The 14,444-nt window shown below is 33.4% G+C and overlaps 1 protein-coding gene across 1 annotated transcript; it reads right to left on the minus strand.

Annotated features, from left to right (window-relative positions):
• Window positions 1-3,595: 3,595 nt before the first annotated feature.
• On the minus strand, window positions 3,596-6,442 carry LOC134272550 (galactoside alpha-(1,2)-fucosyltransferase 2-like). The gene is made up of 2 exons (XM_062754770.1): window positions 6,360-6,442; window positions 3,596-5,921 (listed from the first exon to the last, which is right to left on the minus strand). Exons 1-2 carry the CDS (start codon window positions 6,379-6,381, stop codon window positions 4,762-4,764), a joined length of 1,182 nt encoding a protein of 393 aa, XP_062610754.1. The 5' UTR covers window positions 6,382-6,442; the 3' UTR covers window positions 3,596-4,761.
• Window positions 6,443-14,444: the final 8,002 nt, after the last annotated feature.

Raw genomic sequence — 14,444 nt, forward strand, 5'->3', positions numbered from 1 at the left:
ACTAAAACAGCATTTTCTTGAGAATAGCTGGTTGGATCCTCTTCAATATCTGAAAAGATATATAATATCAAAGGGTAAAAACAATGAAAAAAAGAAATTTAAAAAAATTGAAAACTGTCAAAAATTTATAAACATCACAAAAATTCAGGTGTGAGAGATCCGCTTTAAGAGTGGACTCAAATATCTTGGTACTGTTTTTTTTATATAAACTTCAAATAAACTCTACTTGCACAAGTATTAAACAAATGTCACGCAAGGACATTGAAAGAAGTTCGTATTGTACATGTATTGTTTTTCAATGAGTTTAAGCGAAAATCATCGCGTTTCCAGTCAATGACAAAGACATGTATTTAGTGAATTCATGGTATTGACTTATTGAGAAAGGTAGATTTACTTACCGTTTTTATCCAACTTGCATGTGTTATCCAGTGCTATATATATAACAAAACAAGTTAAGATGGTAAATGGCCAAAAGCGGTAAAAGAAATTCCTATAACCAAATGCACACTTCGTCTACTTGTAAACAGCTGACAATCAATGGTGATCAAACGTTTGGGTCATGCGAAATTTCACCGGGTATAACCATTCATTCGGGTGTATACAAATCGAGAACCGAGTATCCTCTAGTCGATGGGAAGATAATACATATGTCTTATCTTATCAAATTTGCATTTTTGGGGGGATATATTTTGCTGAAAAGCATATATGCTTATTGGAGAAATAAATTTCTGAGTGTATGGCGTTTTGACACGTAATGATGAATTAGCATATGGTCAAGCCATGTTTTATATCATTTTTTTCTCATCTAAAAATCTTATTCTAATAAGTTTGTGAATGTATTATTTAATAATTAAATAAGTAGAAATTGAATAAATTGACAAACAATTCATTTTTAAAGAAAGGATACGTATTGGGCAATACACTGTATTAATGGATGTGATATAATGTACATTCCATCCACAATATCGCATGTTGTGGTATACTCAGTGATTTATCGGTGTTAAGTGAATTTGAATCTGATCATTTGGGATCAAAATGGCGTTTTTACGGAAGTACGCCATGTTGTGACGTTGCAGAGAGCCCCCTTAAGTCTATAACTTTTGATTGGAACTTATTCAAAATCAAGTATGTTGTGACTAATAACCCATAAGAGTATCAAGTCCTCGACTCAACGTCATATTTCAATGATAATGCATTGTTACTAAACAATATGAAATATGTAAATTGTGATGAAGTCATACTCTGGAATTTCATTTCAATTGATTGAAGATTTTGCTTATGATCTCCTACAGGATGTTGCACAATGAGATACATGTATGTGGAGAAAAACGAAAAACACTCAAGCTCAAAAGTCAATTCAAACAATACAAATCAGTAGGAAAGCAAACATTGACCTATTCAACATCAGAGGTGGGATCAGGTGTCATTGAGGAATAAGCATGCCCTGCCGACAGGTCACACACTTCGTGTGCTCCTATACAAAATTCAGTGTGTAAATAACGGCCAAACAATATACATGTATTTGAATTTCAAAGATTAAAGTCAGGTCATCAAGGTCATTTATTGATGGTTAGATATACATGTGTATCACCAATGAATTTCAAATACTGTAGTATCCTAGTCACACGTAGACATTGGTAAAATGAAAGGCAGTATCTATACACCGATTTATTGCTTATCTTTGACTCTACATCTTTGCACTTAGTTCTATTCTGTCTTGAGAAGAATCCAAATATTTCATCTTAAAAGAGAACATTTTTTTCCTCGGTAGGCACATTCGAATTCTTGGTCACAATGTTTTACATAACGATATACGTGATGAAGAAAAACTAATAGTTGTAATAGAGTATAAAAATGCCAGGATTGATGCTGCAAAGCGTTTGTCCGATCAATATATCAAAAACAATATCGCTGAAGAAAGTTGTATGCATTATTACATAATCCTATTAAGCGGAGTATGTATATTTTCTGCAACAGCTGCAATGTTAATTTCCGCACTAACAACCAAAAAAAGCATTTTATTGTTTAAATAAAGATTTAAAGGGTGCATTATTTCTGTTTATGTTTCATGAAAACACTGTACTTATTATTACTTTTTTTTAAATTTTGATATACAAACTTAAAAAAATAAGAAAATATTCAATGTACCTGAATATTAGATATTTAAAAAAATTTCAAACCAGATGTTATAAAGTTCATTCTAAATTGTCATCATAAATTCATTTATTTCTGACCCATCTGTATCTAATTTTACAGACAACCGCAAAAGATGGCTAGGGTAAGATACGCTAGGGTGCAGATTTTTAGCAAGGCCACGTTTTACCATCTGCATGATCGCTTGGAGACCTTGTAATTTGACAATATAAATCTGTAATTATAATAACATGTTAAAAGTTTGAACCGTTTTATACTAAGCATTCCAAAGTTGTATTCGGATCACAATTCTAACTTTGACCTCTGAGGTATTACCTTGAGTCTAGATTATAATATGTTAAAAGCAACTATGGGGTGGTCATCAATTTGCCTACACTTTACCTAAAATTGAAATCATGGCAAGGTCTTCCAGAATTCAATTAACAGTGACCATCATTTAAGATGTATTCATGGCATCCGGTAGTTCCGTTTAATTCAATTCAGTAATTTGTTGATTCACCAAACATGTAGGCATACAATCATGTTACATACATCTTTGAATAATATAAGATACATTTTTGTGCATTTTGTATGTTTTATGTACTGTCATACTACCATGCAAAATGAAGGAAAATCCATTGCATTTGGTTTCTCATTTGCAGACCCAGAGGTATGGCTTTTGAATCTTCCAGAGAATCAAACAATACCAAATTACGATTATTCCAGATTGGCTGTTGCAAAATATCATCAGAAGATCTCTTTTCAAAATTTAATTCAGTTAATTTAATTCGTTAATTTACTGTTCAAAAGATATGACCAAAGTAATAAATTAAATTTTTTTGTGTCAAAGTGTGTTTAACTCGAAGGTCAAGGTCAAAAGGATATACCAGCCATTGTCAATCAAACAAGTCGGACAAGTCCATGTAGCCTCACAGTCTCTCTTTCACAAAGGAAATACATGTGTCAAAAGTGGAAACGAGATAGAGGGTTGTCATTTATAGAATCTGTAACCCCGGAACCAGATGATTATGTACTTCATTTTGTTCACGTGTTTTGATTCTAGGTAATAGAATTCAAATACACTGCGCATGGAAAAAAGTAGTTGTATACTAGTATTTATTTCTTGGGATAAAATGAACACTGCATTTGTAGTCAATATTAAAAGTAAGCATTGATAGTTATCAAAATAGTGACATTATTTCAAATTGTCATTTTTATTACGATCTTAAAAATTTGCTCAAGAATTTCAAAACCTAGTGACTTTTAAAAAAAATAACTGCTTTTTTACTGCAATTTTTTTTAAAGTATCCACTTTTTTGCTTTAATTAAAGGAAAATTTGAATTGATATTTTAGAAATCATCTACGAAAATAATCGTTTATTTTTTTTTTTTTGGCATGTTAGAGACAGGGATGGCCAAGATACTTGGTGCACACTTTTGAGTGCTTTAGATGTTATTTTTTTAAGGTCTATCCAGAACATGTAATTCCCTGCATGGCACTACAGATTTTTAAACAAACCAATTTGCAACAAAAGGATGCAGGCCATCACACTGACGGTTTTGTTCTTATCGATATCAACAACAGAACATTCAATGTAATTAATTGTCTGCAATGTCCCTCTGATCTCTCATCGAAAAGTTGTCTACTGCATGGTCTACATAAATGAATAAAATCACTGTTGACGTCTTTCAAGAAATAGTTAACATTTCAACATTGAAACATGATTTCAGAAGCTCTTAAGCTTATGGTCGAGCTGATTACACTGCTGCGTTGAGGCATTGTCTCCATTACTACACCTATAGCTTCAATGACAGTCACAACTTCTATTGACTTTGTGCATTGACTGAAGATATCTCAATTGTTTTGTTAAGTCTCACGTAAAATTCCTCTACACAATCAATATCGAGTGATTGGCACGAAAACCTGTTGTCTTGTTCAATAATGATATGTATAGATGTAATCAATCTGTTTGCGTCTCCCACAAAAGCTCTTATTTTTCTCGTTCAGACTGTTGTTCTGTTTGTTAGCTAACTCTTAAGAAGTTTCCCATAAATAATATCATTGCTTTAATTATCGGGAAAATTAAGAGCACAGCTTCTACATTTTATCTTCCTCCCTGGATATTAAAATCTATAATGCAATTAATTTTCAACATCCTTCATTGAACATAACTTTTCAAAAAATATATATTTTTACAGTGTATAATGATAATATCTACTAAATACTGGGTTTACAAGAAGAGAATTATTACTGGTATTGAAAAACGCCCTTATCACAAATACCAAGCCCAAATAATGTTGGCTTTTCCCATTTGTATGTTTTAAAGCAACCCTTGATGTAGATATTCAAAACAGGATTTTTTTTTAAATCTGGATGCTGTGCTTTCCGAAATATTGCCAAATACGATCTATGAATTAAACTTTACATTCCTTTCAGTAATTTGATCGGTTTAAATGTTGTCTATAATCCTGAAAGTTGTCCAATCCTGGAAATAGTCTGATCCGGTCAGTTTCTTTGAAAAAAAAATCATTGGGTTCGGGTTAAACAAGATTCACTGTAACTGACCCTAAGTCCGTAGGTACTAGACTGTAAGACCGGCGGCATAAATCAGCTACATTGTGGAAGAATTACATTCCTATCCAAGAAGGCAAAAAGAAATCTGAATAATCTGCACTAAATGTTGACCTTAGTTTCCCGTCTTCCTTTGCCGGCCATTTGTAATAAATCACAGTTCCACTGTTTAGCCAGCTAGCCCACCATCCAAATGTACCCACTGTTTGAATCACGTGATCAGAGGACGCCAGCAGAGCCAGGTCCACTTCCGCTGAATTTCCAACACTATATTCCACTCTAACGTTACTTGGCATGTATTTTTGCGACCAAGGTAAGTCCATTGAACATACTATGAAAATCGTGTTTTTATAAGTTTTGAAAAAATCGACTGCGCGAGAGATATATTCCGGTGTAGCTACGTCATAGCCAAGTGGGTCAGTTAACATATCCCCACGGCGTATGTGAACGCCAATAAACGTGGCGTCAGCACGTGACGTAAAATTGAATTTTCTTAAGGTTCTTTCTTGAATTTCAGTAACTTTTTCACGTATGTGTTTTCTAAATGTCATTTGTTTTCGAAGATTTTGAGAAGATGCATTGAAATATTTCCACGACTGCAGTCCCCATCCTATAAATAAATTTGAATTTGCAGTAAAGTTTTCCAACTTTGGATCATAACGACTACACCATCTTTCATATCGTTGGGGTATTCCTTTACATACATTCAAATCGGACATTAGCAGAAGATGACTGTCATTCTTAAGCTCAAAAACAGTGTCCACTAATCCACGCTGCCGAATTACAGAGATCATGTTCTTTTTAGCAGCAATTCCATACCCAGATGCAAACTCAAACAAATGGTTTCCTAATCTTCCCATGGTTCCAACACATAATAAATATCTGGGTTCTTCTTTTGAATTACTACGAGAAAAACTCTTTACAGATGTGGTTTCTGCGATGGTCGTCGAATTTCTTAGAGCAGTGGGTGCATTTTGTGGATTCAATTTGATGCTCGTCGTTTTCAAAATTTTCAAACTAACAGTGGATGTTGATTTATGAACAGTTTTTTGTTTTGCACTTTTGGAGTTTATATCTGTATCATTAGAATTAGTCCTTGGAGAGCGAAAGGTTGTTGCAACATCCTGGTACCAAATACGCAGTTGATACTTTCGGGTGATAAGCAAATGTTGAAGTATTCCAAGTATGACGATGAGATATACAATCAGTAAGACGCCTGTAAAAAGTTCAAATGGTGGCTTTGACTCCATTTTGTGGACAAAAATTAATTTTTTTAAATCTAAAAATAATTTAGCATGATTAAAAAAAGGGGCATAACTATTCTCTATAACTATATACTTTCAAAATTATAGAAAAACAATTCTAAAATGAAAAAAAAAAAAATCTACTGTAAGGATACATGTACTAGAGAATAACGATAAATAGAATACGTGCTTCAAGAAATTGAAATCGTGTTTTACAAACAAGCCCTAAAATACTAATTAAACTATTACTAAAACCCGGATAACAGATATTACGAATTGATATTCATTGCCTGGCGTGAATTTCGCTTTTTATCTTTTTATAATTATAATTTAAGGTCATTAAGAAATATACCCCATTAATAAAAACAGAATGAGATCAAATCATTATAAAGGATATCAAATAAACTTACCATTTATATATTGTCTGTACATTTCAAATTTAAGTGTAGTTTGCGTTAACAGAGATGGAGGAAGCTATCAGATATGAGATATATATTATCTTATTGATTGTATACACCATCTGTACATCGGATCAAACCAACCTTGCACTGTCCTTAAGAAAAGATACTGAGCAATACAAATGTACGGTTCAATACTTCCTATAAGTTTGTTAATTTACTCTACTGAAATATGAAAGCCCTAGGTCTAATTATTCAAAAGTTATGACCAAGGTTAAAGTTTAAAAAAAGAGGGTCAAACTCTAAGGTCAAAAATATTTCTACTCACTAAAAGGTCTTATCACAATGAATACACGGATGAAGTATGAGGGCCTTAGTCTCAACTGTTCGAAAGTTATGATCATGGTTAAAGTGTGATATTTTTTTTTGTAAAAGTAAATCAAACTCCAAGGTCAAGGGGTCAAATTTGGTGGTATTCAAAGAAAGGTCTTGTCACAAGGAATACACCTGTGAAATATGGTAGTCATATACCCCAACCACTCAAAATTATTGGCAAGGTTAAAGTTTTTGGGGACAAACAGACAGACAGACAAATGTACATACATACAGACAGACAGGGGTAAACTTATATGCCCCCGAAACTACGTTTAGGGGGCATAAAAAATATTGCATTTAATTATATTTAGGGATGGCAATCGAATACAGAATTGCTAATCGGTTAAAAATTTTAAGTATAGCAGAACACAATGGTACATACATATTGCTTCATACAACATTGAGTCGCCCACATGGTGCAGTGGTTAGAGCATCTGCTCTAGAGTCGCGAAGTAAAGAGTTGATCCTTACATCGCAGGTTGGAATTCCACTGTAGGACGTGGAGACCGGTCCTTCGAATGAGACCGTATAACTGAAGTCCCGTGTCGCAGTAGGTGCTGGCACGAAAAAGATCCCTCACTGCCTCATAGCCCTGAGGTGCCGAGTATAGGACAAAATTTTCAGCTCTCCATCGGCAAGTGGAGGCATCTCCATATGCGTGAAAAATTCTTGAGAGGGACGTTAAACGACATACAATCAATCATATAACATTGAAATCAACTCAAATTTACCTGTAAAATCTAGAGATACACCTGACTAATCTTTCGATCTAGATCATTCAAACCTAATGTGATACTTGTTAGATCAAATTCTATCCCCTATTGAGTTATCCAGCAAGCTATTGAAAACTACCGGTATTTTGTAATTCGCTGTAAAGTCTCTTATTTTAAAGCCACAAGAAGTCTCTGATGCGACTGTAGCTTTACCGGTCTGTCCGTATAACAAATGAAAAGTAGCACTTGGATTTGAAACTTTTCAACAGGCAGCAATTAGTGGAATTATGTATCTAAATGTAGTCTTCCTGTGTGCCAAGTAACATTGAAATCAGACCAAAAATGTATCTATTTCTGTGCCCAGTTAGATTGAAATTAATCTAAAACTGTAGCAGGAATATCATTTTAAAGGAATTTTACAGAAAGGATGACTGCACTTAAACGCTGTGTTTTGGGTCTTTTTCGGTCGCTTCTGTTGCTTTCATATCTTAACCTTATTTCAATTTTGTATATATACTACAGAACTCTGTCAATTTCGCATCAAATTTAATTGTTATACCTTTAAAAAAAATGTTCCTATAGAAATCAATACGAAAAAAGTCTAACATTTCAAATGTTTTGCTGAGTGGGCATAAAAAACTCGATGTTTAACCTCTGAGTGAGATGTTCGACCGGTTGATGAGATGTTGAACCGCTTACGTCACAGAATGGGCGGAGCTTAATCTCATTTTCATTCGTTGGTGTTTAACAGTGAGGGGCCTGAGCTTACATCACGGAAAACAGTACAAAATACATGTATGTCCAAAAAAAGGTATAACAAAACATTTACTGACTATTTTCTCGGGCAAAATGCGTTTTGTCGACCCTCGAACCGTAATAAGATTTCGCTCTCAGTGAAAATGAATTATCTAAATCAAAACTTAAATAAATCAGTACATTGAATAAAAATGACAAAAGAATTAATTATTTAAAAAAAAAATTAATACCCCGCGCGGGGCTCGAACCAAAAAATTATTCCCTTCTAGAGCATTGAACAGGTAGTACATATTACTGAGCTATCAAAGTTGCAATAATGTGTATAGCCCTCTCCGATTTTTTTAATCTGATGTTTTCTGGAGAAGGCTACAATTCCAAAGCATTTCCGTAATGGTGCAAATATTTTTTTTTTAAATTGGGGCGACTGCAGGCAAAATAACTTGACAGTTCACGCGTGACGTACTGAGACTTTCGCTTGAAATTTAGAACAACTCAATAAAGCAAATGTCGGTGTTTATAATAAATGATTGTGCTGAATTGTATCACAAAAACATCGATAAATAAAACCATTTCAAGTGTTATTTTTACACAAACAGCGATTTTTATGCTTAAAAAGGGAATTCCTAAAAGATCTGCTCCTACAGAACCTAAATTCTCATTAACTGTCTCAAAATACAACCTATCAACACACTGCTCAACGCGTTATCCGCAACTCGGTTGTTATCGGACACTCGGTTGATAACAATTTTTGACAGGTTAGTAAATTATTTTAAATAAACTCTGTTAAAATAGAAACAGAGAATAGTCATTGTGATTTTTGTAAACAGAAACGAATACGGATACAAAATAAAGCCTCGATATGTATTACTGTAGCATTTCTTAGCCTTTGAAAGGCTTTAAAAGTCAAATTTGTTATATTTTGCGAGTTTTTCTCCGATTGGCATTGTTGTAAATAGCTTTTTTCTTCAAAATCCTTATATTTACCTTGCGTTAATGATTGTCCACAAGAAGACTTCCATAGAACCTTGCGAATATGTAATTAAAGAGCAAAAATAGCCCAATTTTAACTGTCAGTATGTTATCGGAAATACGGTTGAATAATGCACTTTGTTATCGGATAACTCGGTTTTGGTTATCGGAAACAAAGGTTGTCATAGATTATGGGAAAACGCAAAGAAACGACAGAAATCCGTATGAAACCTAAATAGTTAAAGTGGCTGGCACAAAATTCTAATTTTTGGCTATTATAATTTGCCTCTTTTAAGAATATGTAACTTTTAAAAAATGAGTGTTTTTTTGGCATTTCTTACTGGAATCTGCATGATCTTGACTTCTTCGAAAATATGGTATAAGTTTTAAATTTCATTTCAGGGTACCGAAGTCGCCCGCGTGGCGCAAGAGTGAATGCTCTAGAGTCGCCAAGTAAGGAGTCGATCCTTACGTCGCGGGTTCGTATTCCACAGAGGGACGTCGAAGTGGGTGGTAGCACAAAAACGATCCCTCACTGCTCAATGACCTGAGTGCTGAGTATATGACAAATTTTGAAGCTCTCCGCCGGCAAGTGATGGCGTCTCCATATGACTGGAAAATTCTCAAGAGGGCGTTAAACAACATACAACCAAGGTGCTGAACGCATGGCGAAGGAACAGTTGCCACTCGTTTTTATCGACTTAAATCAGTCGCCGCTGAAATTCAAACTCACAATCTTTCGAACACAAATACATTTATAAGTTTGGTATATACATGTAAACCAATTAAAGAAAGGGTGGTTAGATGAATTTCCAAATAGGTATTTCGACCAAAATATATGACATAGAATTCAAAATTTTGAGGAGAGAAGAGGTTGATTTTAAAATATTACAAAATTGTAATCACAGATCTTTAAAACATCGGAGGTTGTTTGACGTAACAAGAAGGAATAAGAATCCCCTGATAAACGGTCACATCCGGCAGTGTGCTCAAATTCAATGTGTATAGATAGAGCTAATGCTCGGATGGGGGGGGGGGGGCTGACATGGATTTTGGATTGCTATTGGATGTTTATACTGAAGCAAAATAACTCTGGCACCCCCCCCCCCCCTTGTAATTGAAAACGCAAAAAACTGTTTGTAGAAAAAGTTACACATACCAGGAACTGAAGTGAATCAACCAGCACCCCTTCCACCTAAATACTAGTAGGTATTTTAACGGTTGATAAATGAGTTATATATTTTTTTATAAAGTGTTTCTAACACAATAAAATTCCAGACGGCTCCCTTAATTTTATTATTAGTTTTTAAATATTTTTTTCTGGACCATGCTTTTTGGAAAGGATAGTCTCTTTAATCTACTACATATCCAAATTACATAGTATAAAAAAGAATTAAGAATTATTATTTTTCTTTATTGTTGACTGCTGTCAGCTGATTGACACAAGATCACAAGATCAAGTATTTAAAAAAAGTCATATAAACTGGGTGATTCTATTTTAAGCTTCTAAAAATATGTTAAAGTTCTTTTGCGGAGCAACATAAGTCCTGACGTCACAATCACAGGTACTTGTTTCATATACGGGGCACCCCTACTTAAGGTAGGATTCTTCTCTGGTTTCTGACTAGATGAAACATTCAAAGTATATTTGCTTATATGTCTTATATATTGAGGTTTAAGGAATTTAAAAGACCATATTTTTCTTTCCTCATCACAATTGTACAACTTTAAATAGAAATGGTAAACTGCGTTTGAAAACTAGCAGGGACTATATTTTTGGCGGAATGGTGGCGTATGAAAATATCTTCTTTTCGGCCTTTCAAAATTATAATAGAACAATGAATTTAGTTATAATTTTTACACAATCGAAGGTTTGGAGAAATTTTCAAATGTAAGTAAGATTAATAGTGAGGGACTAAACTTTCACAATATATGAAATAAATATGATTCTTCAAACAAACTAGAACTTTATTAGCTTATAAACGCTTCCTATCAAAGTGCAGATTTGAGCCAAAAATCCATTAAAAGTATTTTTTCTCTCTTAGTAAACGATCAAAACTTTTTGTTTTTGTATCATTTTGTACATTTATAAGACTACTTTATTATATGTGAAAATAAGAAAAAGTTAAATATAGGAAGCATATGAAAATAACTATTATATCCTAAAAAATTAAGAAAAACAGAGAAAATTCGGATTAGCCAATATCCAGTTGAGTTAAATTATTTATATAAATTTGGTAATATCATGCTATAGAACCGATATAATAATATGTTTTTATGCAAAAAGAACAATCATTAAACTTTTGAAATAGAAGTAGGTATCACATGATTGGCACCAGTTATTTTTTATTCTTAATGTCAAGGAAAAAGATAATGACCTTGACCTGACCTTGCCTCGAATATAAAACGGTCAAATTTAATTTCACTGATATTATCACTTACTGATATTGTCTTCTTGATTCTGTGAAAATTTCATTAATTTTTAAATATTAGAAATATGAGAAGAATCCTACCTTAAGCCACACCTGCTATATGTGTAACTGTGACGTGATAATAAATTGACATTACTGGACAAAAGATTAGTTCCCCGGGGATCATGCGGGAAAATTGAACTTGTTTTAAAGATAACGGAATACATATATATTAAAAGTCTAAAGCAGAATTGTTATGATTAATAAAACATAATATATTTACGTCTGAATCCGCCTGAAGCAGTTTCCAAGAGGTTATCTTGAATGCAAAACAAAAATGATTGAACAGATGAGTAGTTCTATTATAAATTTATAATTATTAACTTTATTTATATACATTCATATCAAAACAAACTTTTACGTTTGCTATTTTCAAGCATTGGCAGATTATAATGGACTTTTTCCAATCTATTTATGAAGCTAAAGGAAACTTTTTAACCTGAGTTTCCGATAACATACACCCGTCTAAAATAGTATCCAGCAACATCAACCGTGTTGACGATAACATGTTTTCAACTAACGAGACATTTTAAAAGACTGATTACTAACCCTTAATTTGGATTTTTAATCTCAGTTTGCTGATCTAAAGGTATCTGATTGTCCATAGAATAAGTAGACCAGTTTGTTTGCTAGAATAAACTAATTTTGAATTCTACAGAATTTAAAATGTGATGACATATTCCGCAATTTTTGTAAAATATAATTTTAAAGAGTTGTAGATCTTTTGAAAGAGGGTGATTTGTTTTGTGCTTTCTGCTGCTGAAAGTATAATCAATTATCTGTCATAGATCACAAATTTTGTTTGCCGAAATACGTATTTATCGTTGAAATATGAAATTTAAAATTACCCACATTTTCTAAACACTGCTTTTCTTGCACCGAGTGTCCGATAACAACCGAGTTGCCGACAACGCGTTGAGCAGTGTGATCAAGGTCAGTAAATATGGCGGATAAATTCAAGTTGTAACGTTGACATACACGAAATATAGCCGGTATATGGATCGTTCTGCATATTTTTGGATTGATTTACGTCTTGGATAACTACGAGGGGTGATCAAAAAGTTCGTGAACTAATTGAATAACGTCCATAAAAGAAACAATATATGGTTTCAGTGTTGATTCTATTTTAAATTAGTTCTCTCCTATTTTAATGCACATCTGCCACCGTTCTGCTCAGTCACAAAAGCTGACAGATTTTTTTCTGAGTTTTATATTTCTTTCCATGTAAGTTAATTTTTATAACAAGAACAGTTCATTTGTCAGAAATGGTCAATTCTCGGCAACAGAATGGGTGGATAAGAATTTCCTTTCCGAAAATAAGCATGGCAACCATCAAAACCCCAATCTTCTGTCTCGGGAGAGACGTTTATTCAAGGTGGATAGAGTATGGGTGCCTCCTTTTCATCATTTCTAATATGTTTAAAATCTTAAGTAAACGATATCTTAGGAATTTAATAATTATATTATTGTTGAAATATTCAACTATTTTTCAAAGTGTAAATTGGAGGTCTTGGAGAGCAAATTGTTCAATTAAAAATACACCTCTTTTCAAACTTGCTTTCACTGGGCAAAATAACAAGTATAATTTTTAACCATCTGCCTTCCTTCACTAAAACGATCAATCCAATCATGGATTGAATTTATAGGAAGTCATTTGTCTTTATAAACTATGTGCATATTATACGCTACTTCAAAGGGATTTCTAAGATATACCATAAATTTTACAGTCGTTGAACGAGTAGAATTGCTGAAACCATTTTTCGTCACAAATGACCTACATAGTGAGGTCATTTTCACATTGTGACGTCACAAACAAGGAGCAAAACTTTATTCAGCATATGCTATTTATAGAACTTGTGTATGGCTACCGGGGGTATGTGTGTACCAATTTTTTTCTAATCTGAATTGTGGTTTTGTAAATATAGAAATAGTTCCCAAACTTTTTGATCACCCCTCGTACATTTTTGGAGTCCACGTAAGAAATGTACATAAAATAGCCATTTACTGACAATTTGAGCCGAAATCCGTGCGGGAGCGAATAACTCCCCCAGCTGCACCATTACCGAGATCCTAAGGAGTTGTAGCCCCCCCCCTTCCCCTACACAAACACAAAAGGGAGAGGTCGGGCCACATTATTTCAGCTAGAGCTATCACTGCTACACATAACTGACAATTTATAAAGGACAAAGTTAAAATGCACACAAATAACGTTTCAAAATCATGGAGAGAAGACCCAGAGATAGAAAATTTTTAGAAAAACATGTTTAAAAATGTACCATTTTACACCAAATGTCTGATCTAGCCAATTTTCAAGTTATTTTTAAGCAAATCAAAACTCACTTTCAGGGAAATATCTTTCTTTCCCATTTCACAGGAACCCAATAAATGAAACAAAAAATGTTAAAATTTCATGAGAAATTTTCACTTTTCAAGTATGCCCAGATTCTTGCCGAATGCCAATCAAAAGCGCCCCTGTTCTTTCATTGCAAAAGCTCAAAGGCTCCCTTTAGATACACTGTATGTGTACATTTTCTTAAAGGCATTAAAATTTAGCACAGCTGTAGATCGCAGGATGAGTATTTGACAAAATCATGTATCAGTAAACTGGGTCTTAATATTTCAAGATATTACACGATACTTGACAGATATATAATCAATTTCTTTATCTGCTTGAGAAAAAAAAAATGGCAAAGCTTGATGAAAATTATTTATTTTTTGCACAATTTAAAAGGTTTGGCCATTCTGGTTAAGTAAAGAAATGAGTTAAAACATTTTCCTTCCAAGCAACTTTTAGAAATTCTTTGTTCAACATT

Source organism: Saccostrea cucullata, unplaced genomic scaffold (genome assembly GCF_032062105.1).
Source record: "Saccostrea cucullata isolate Sc308-1 unplaced genomic scaffold, CSIRO_AGI_Scuc_v1 ctg158, whole genome shotgun sequence".
Lineage (NCBI taxonomy): Eukaryota > Metazoa > Mollusca > Bivalvia > Ostreida > Ostreidae > Saccostrea > Saccostrea cuccullata.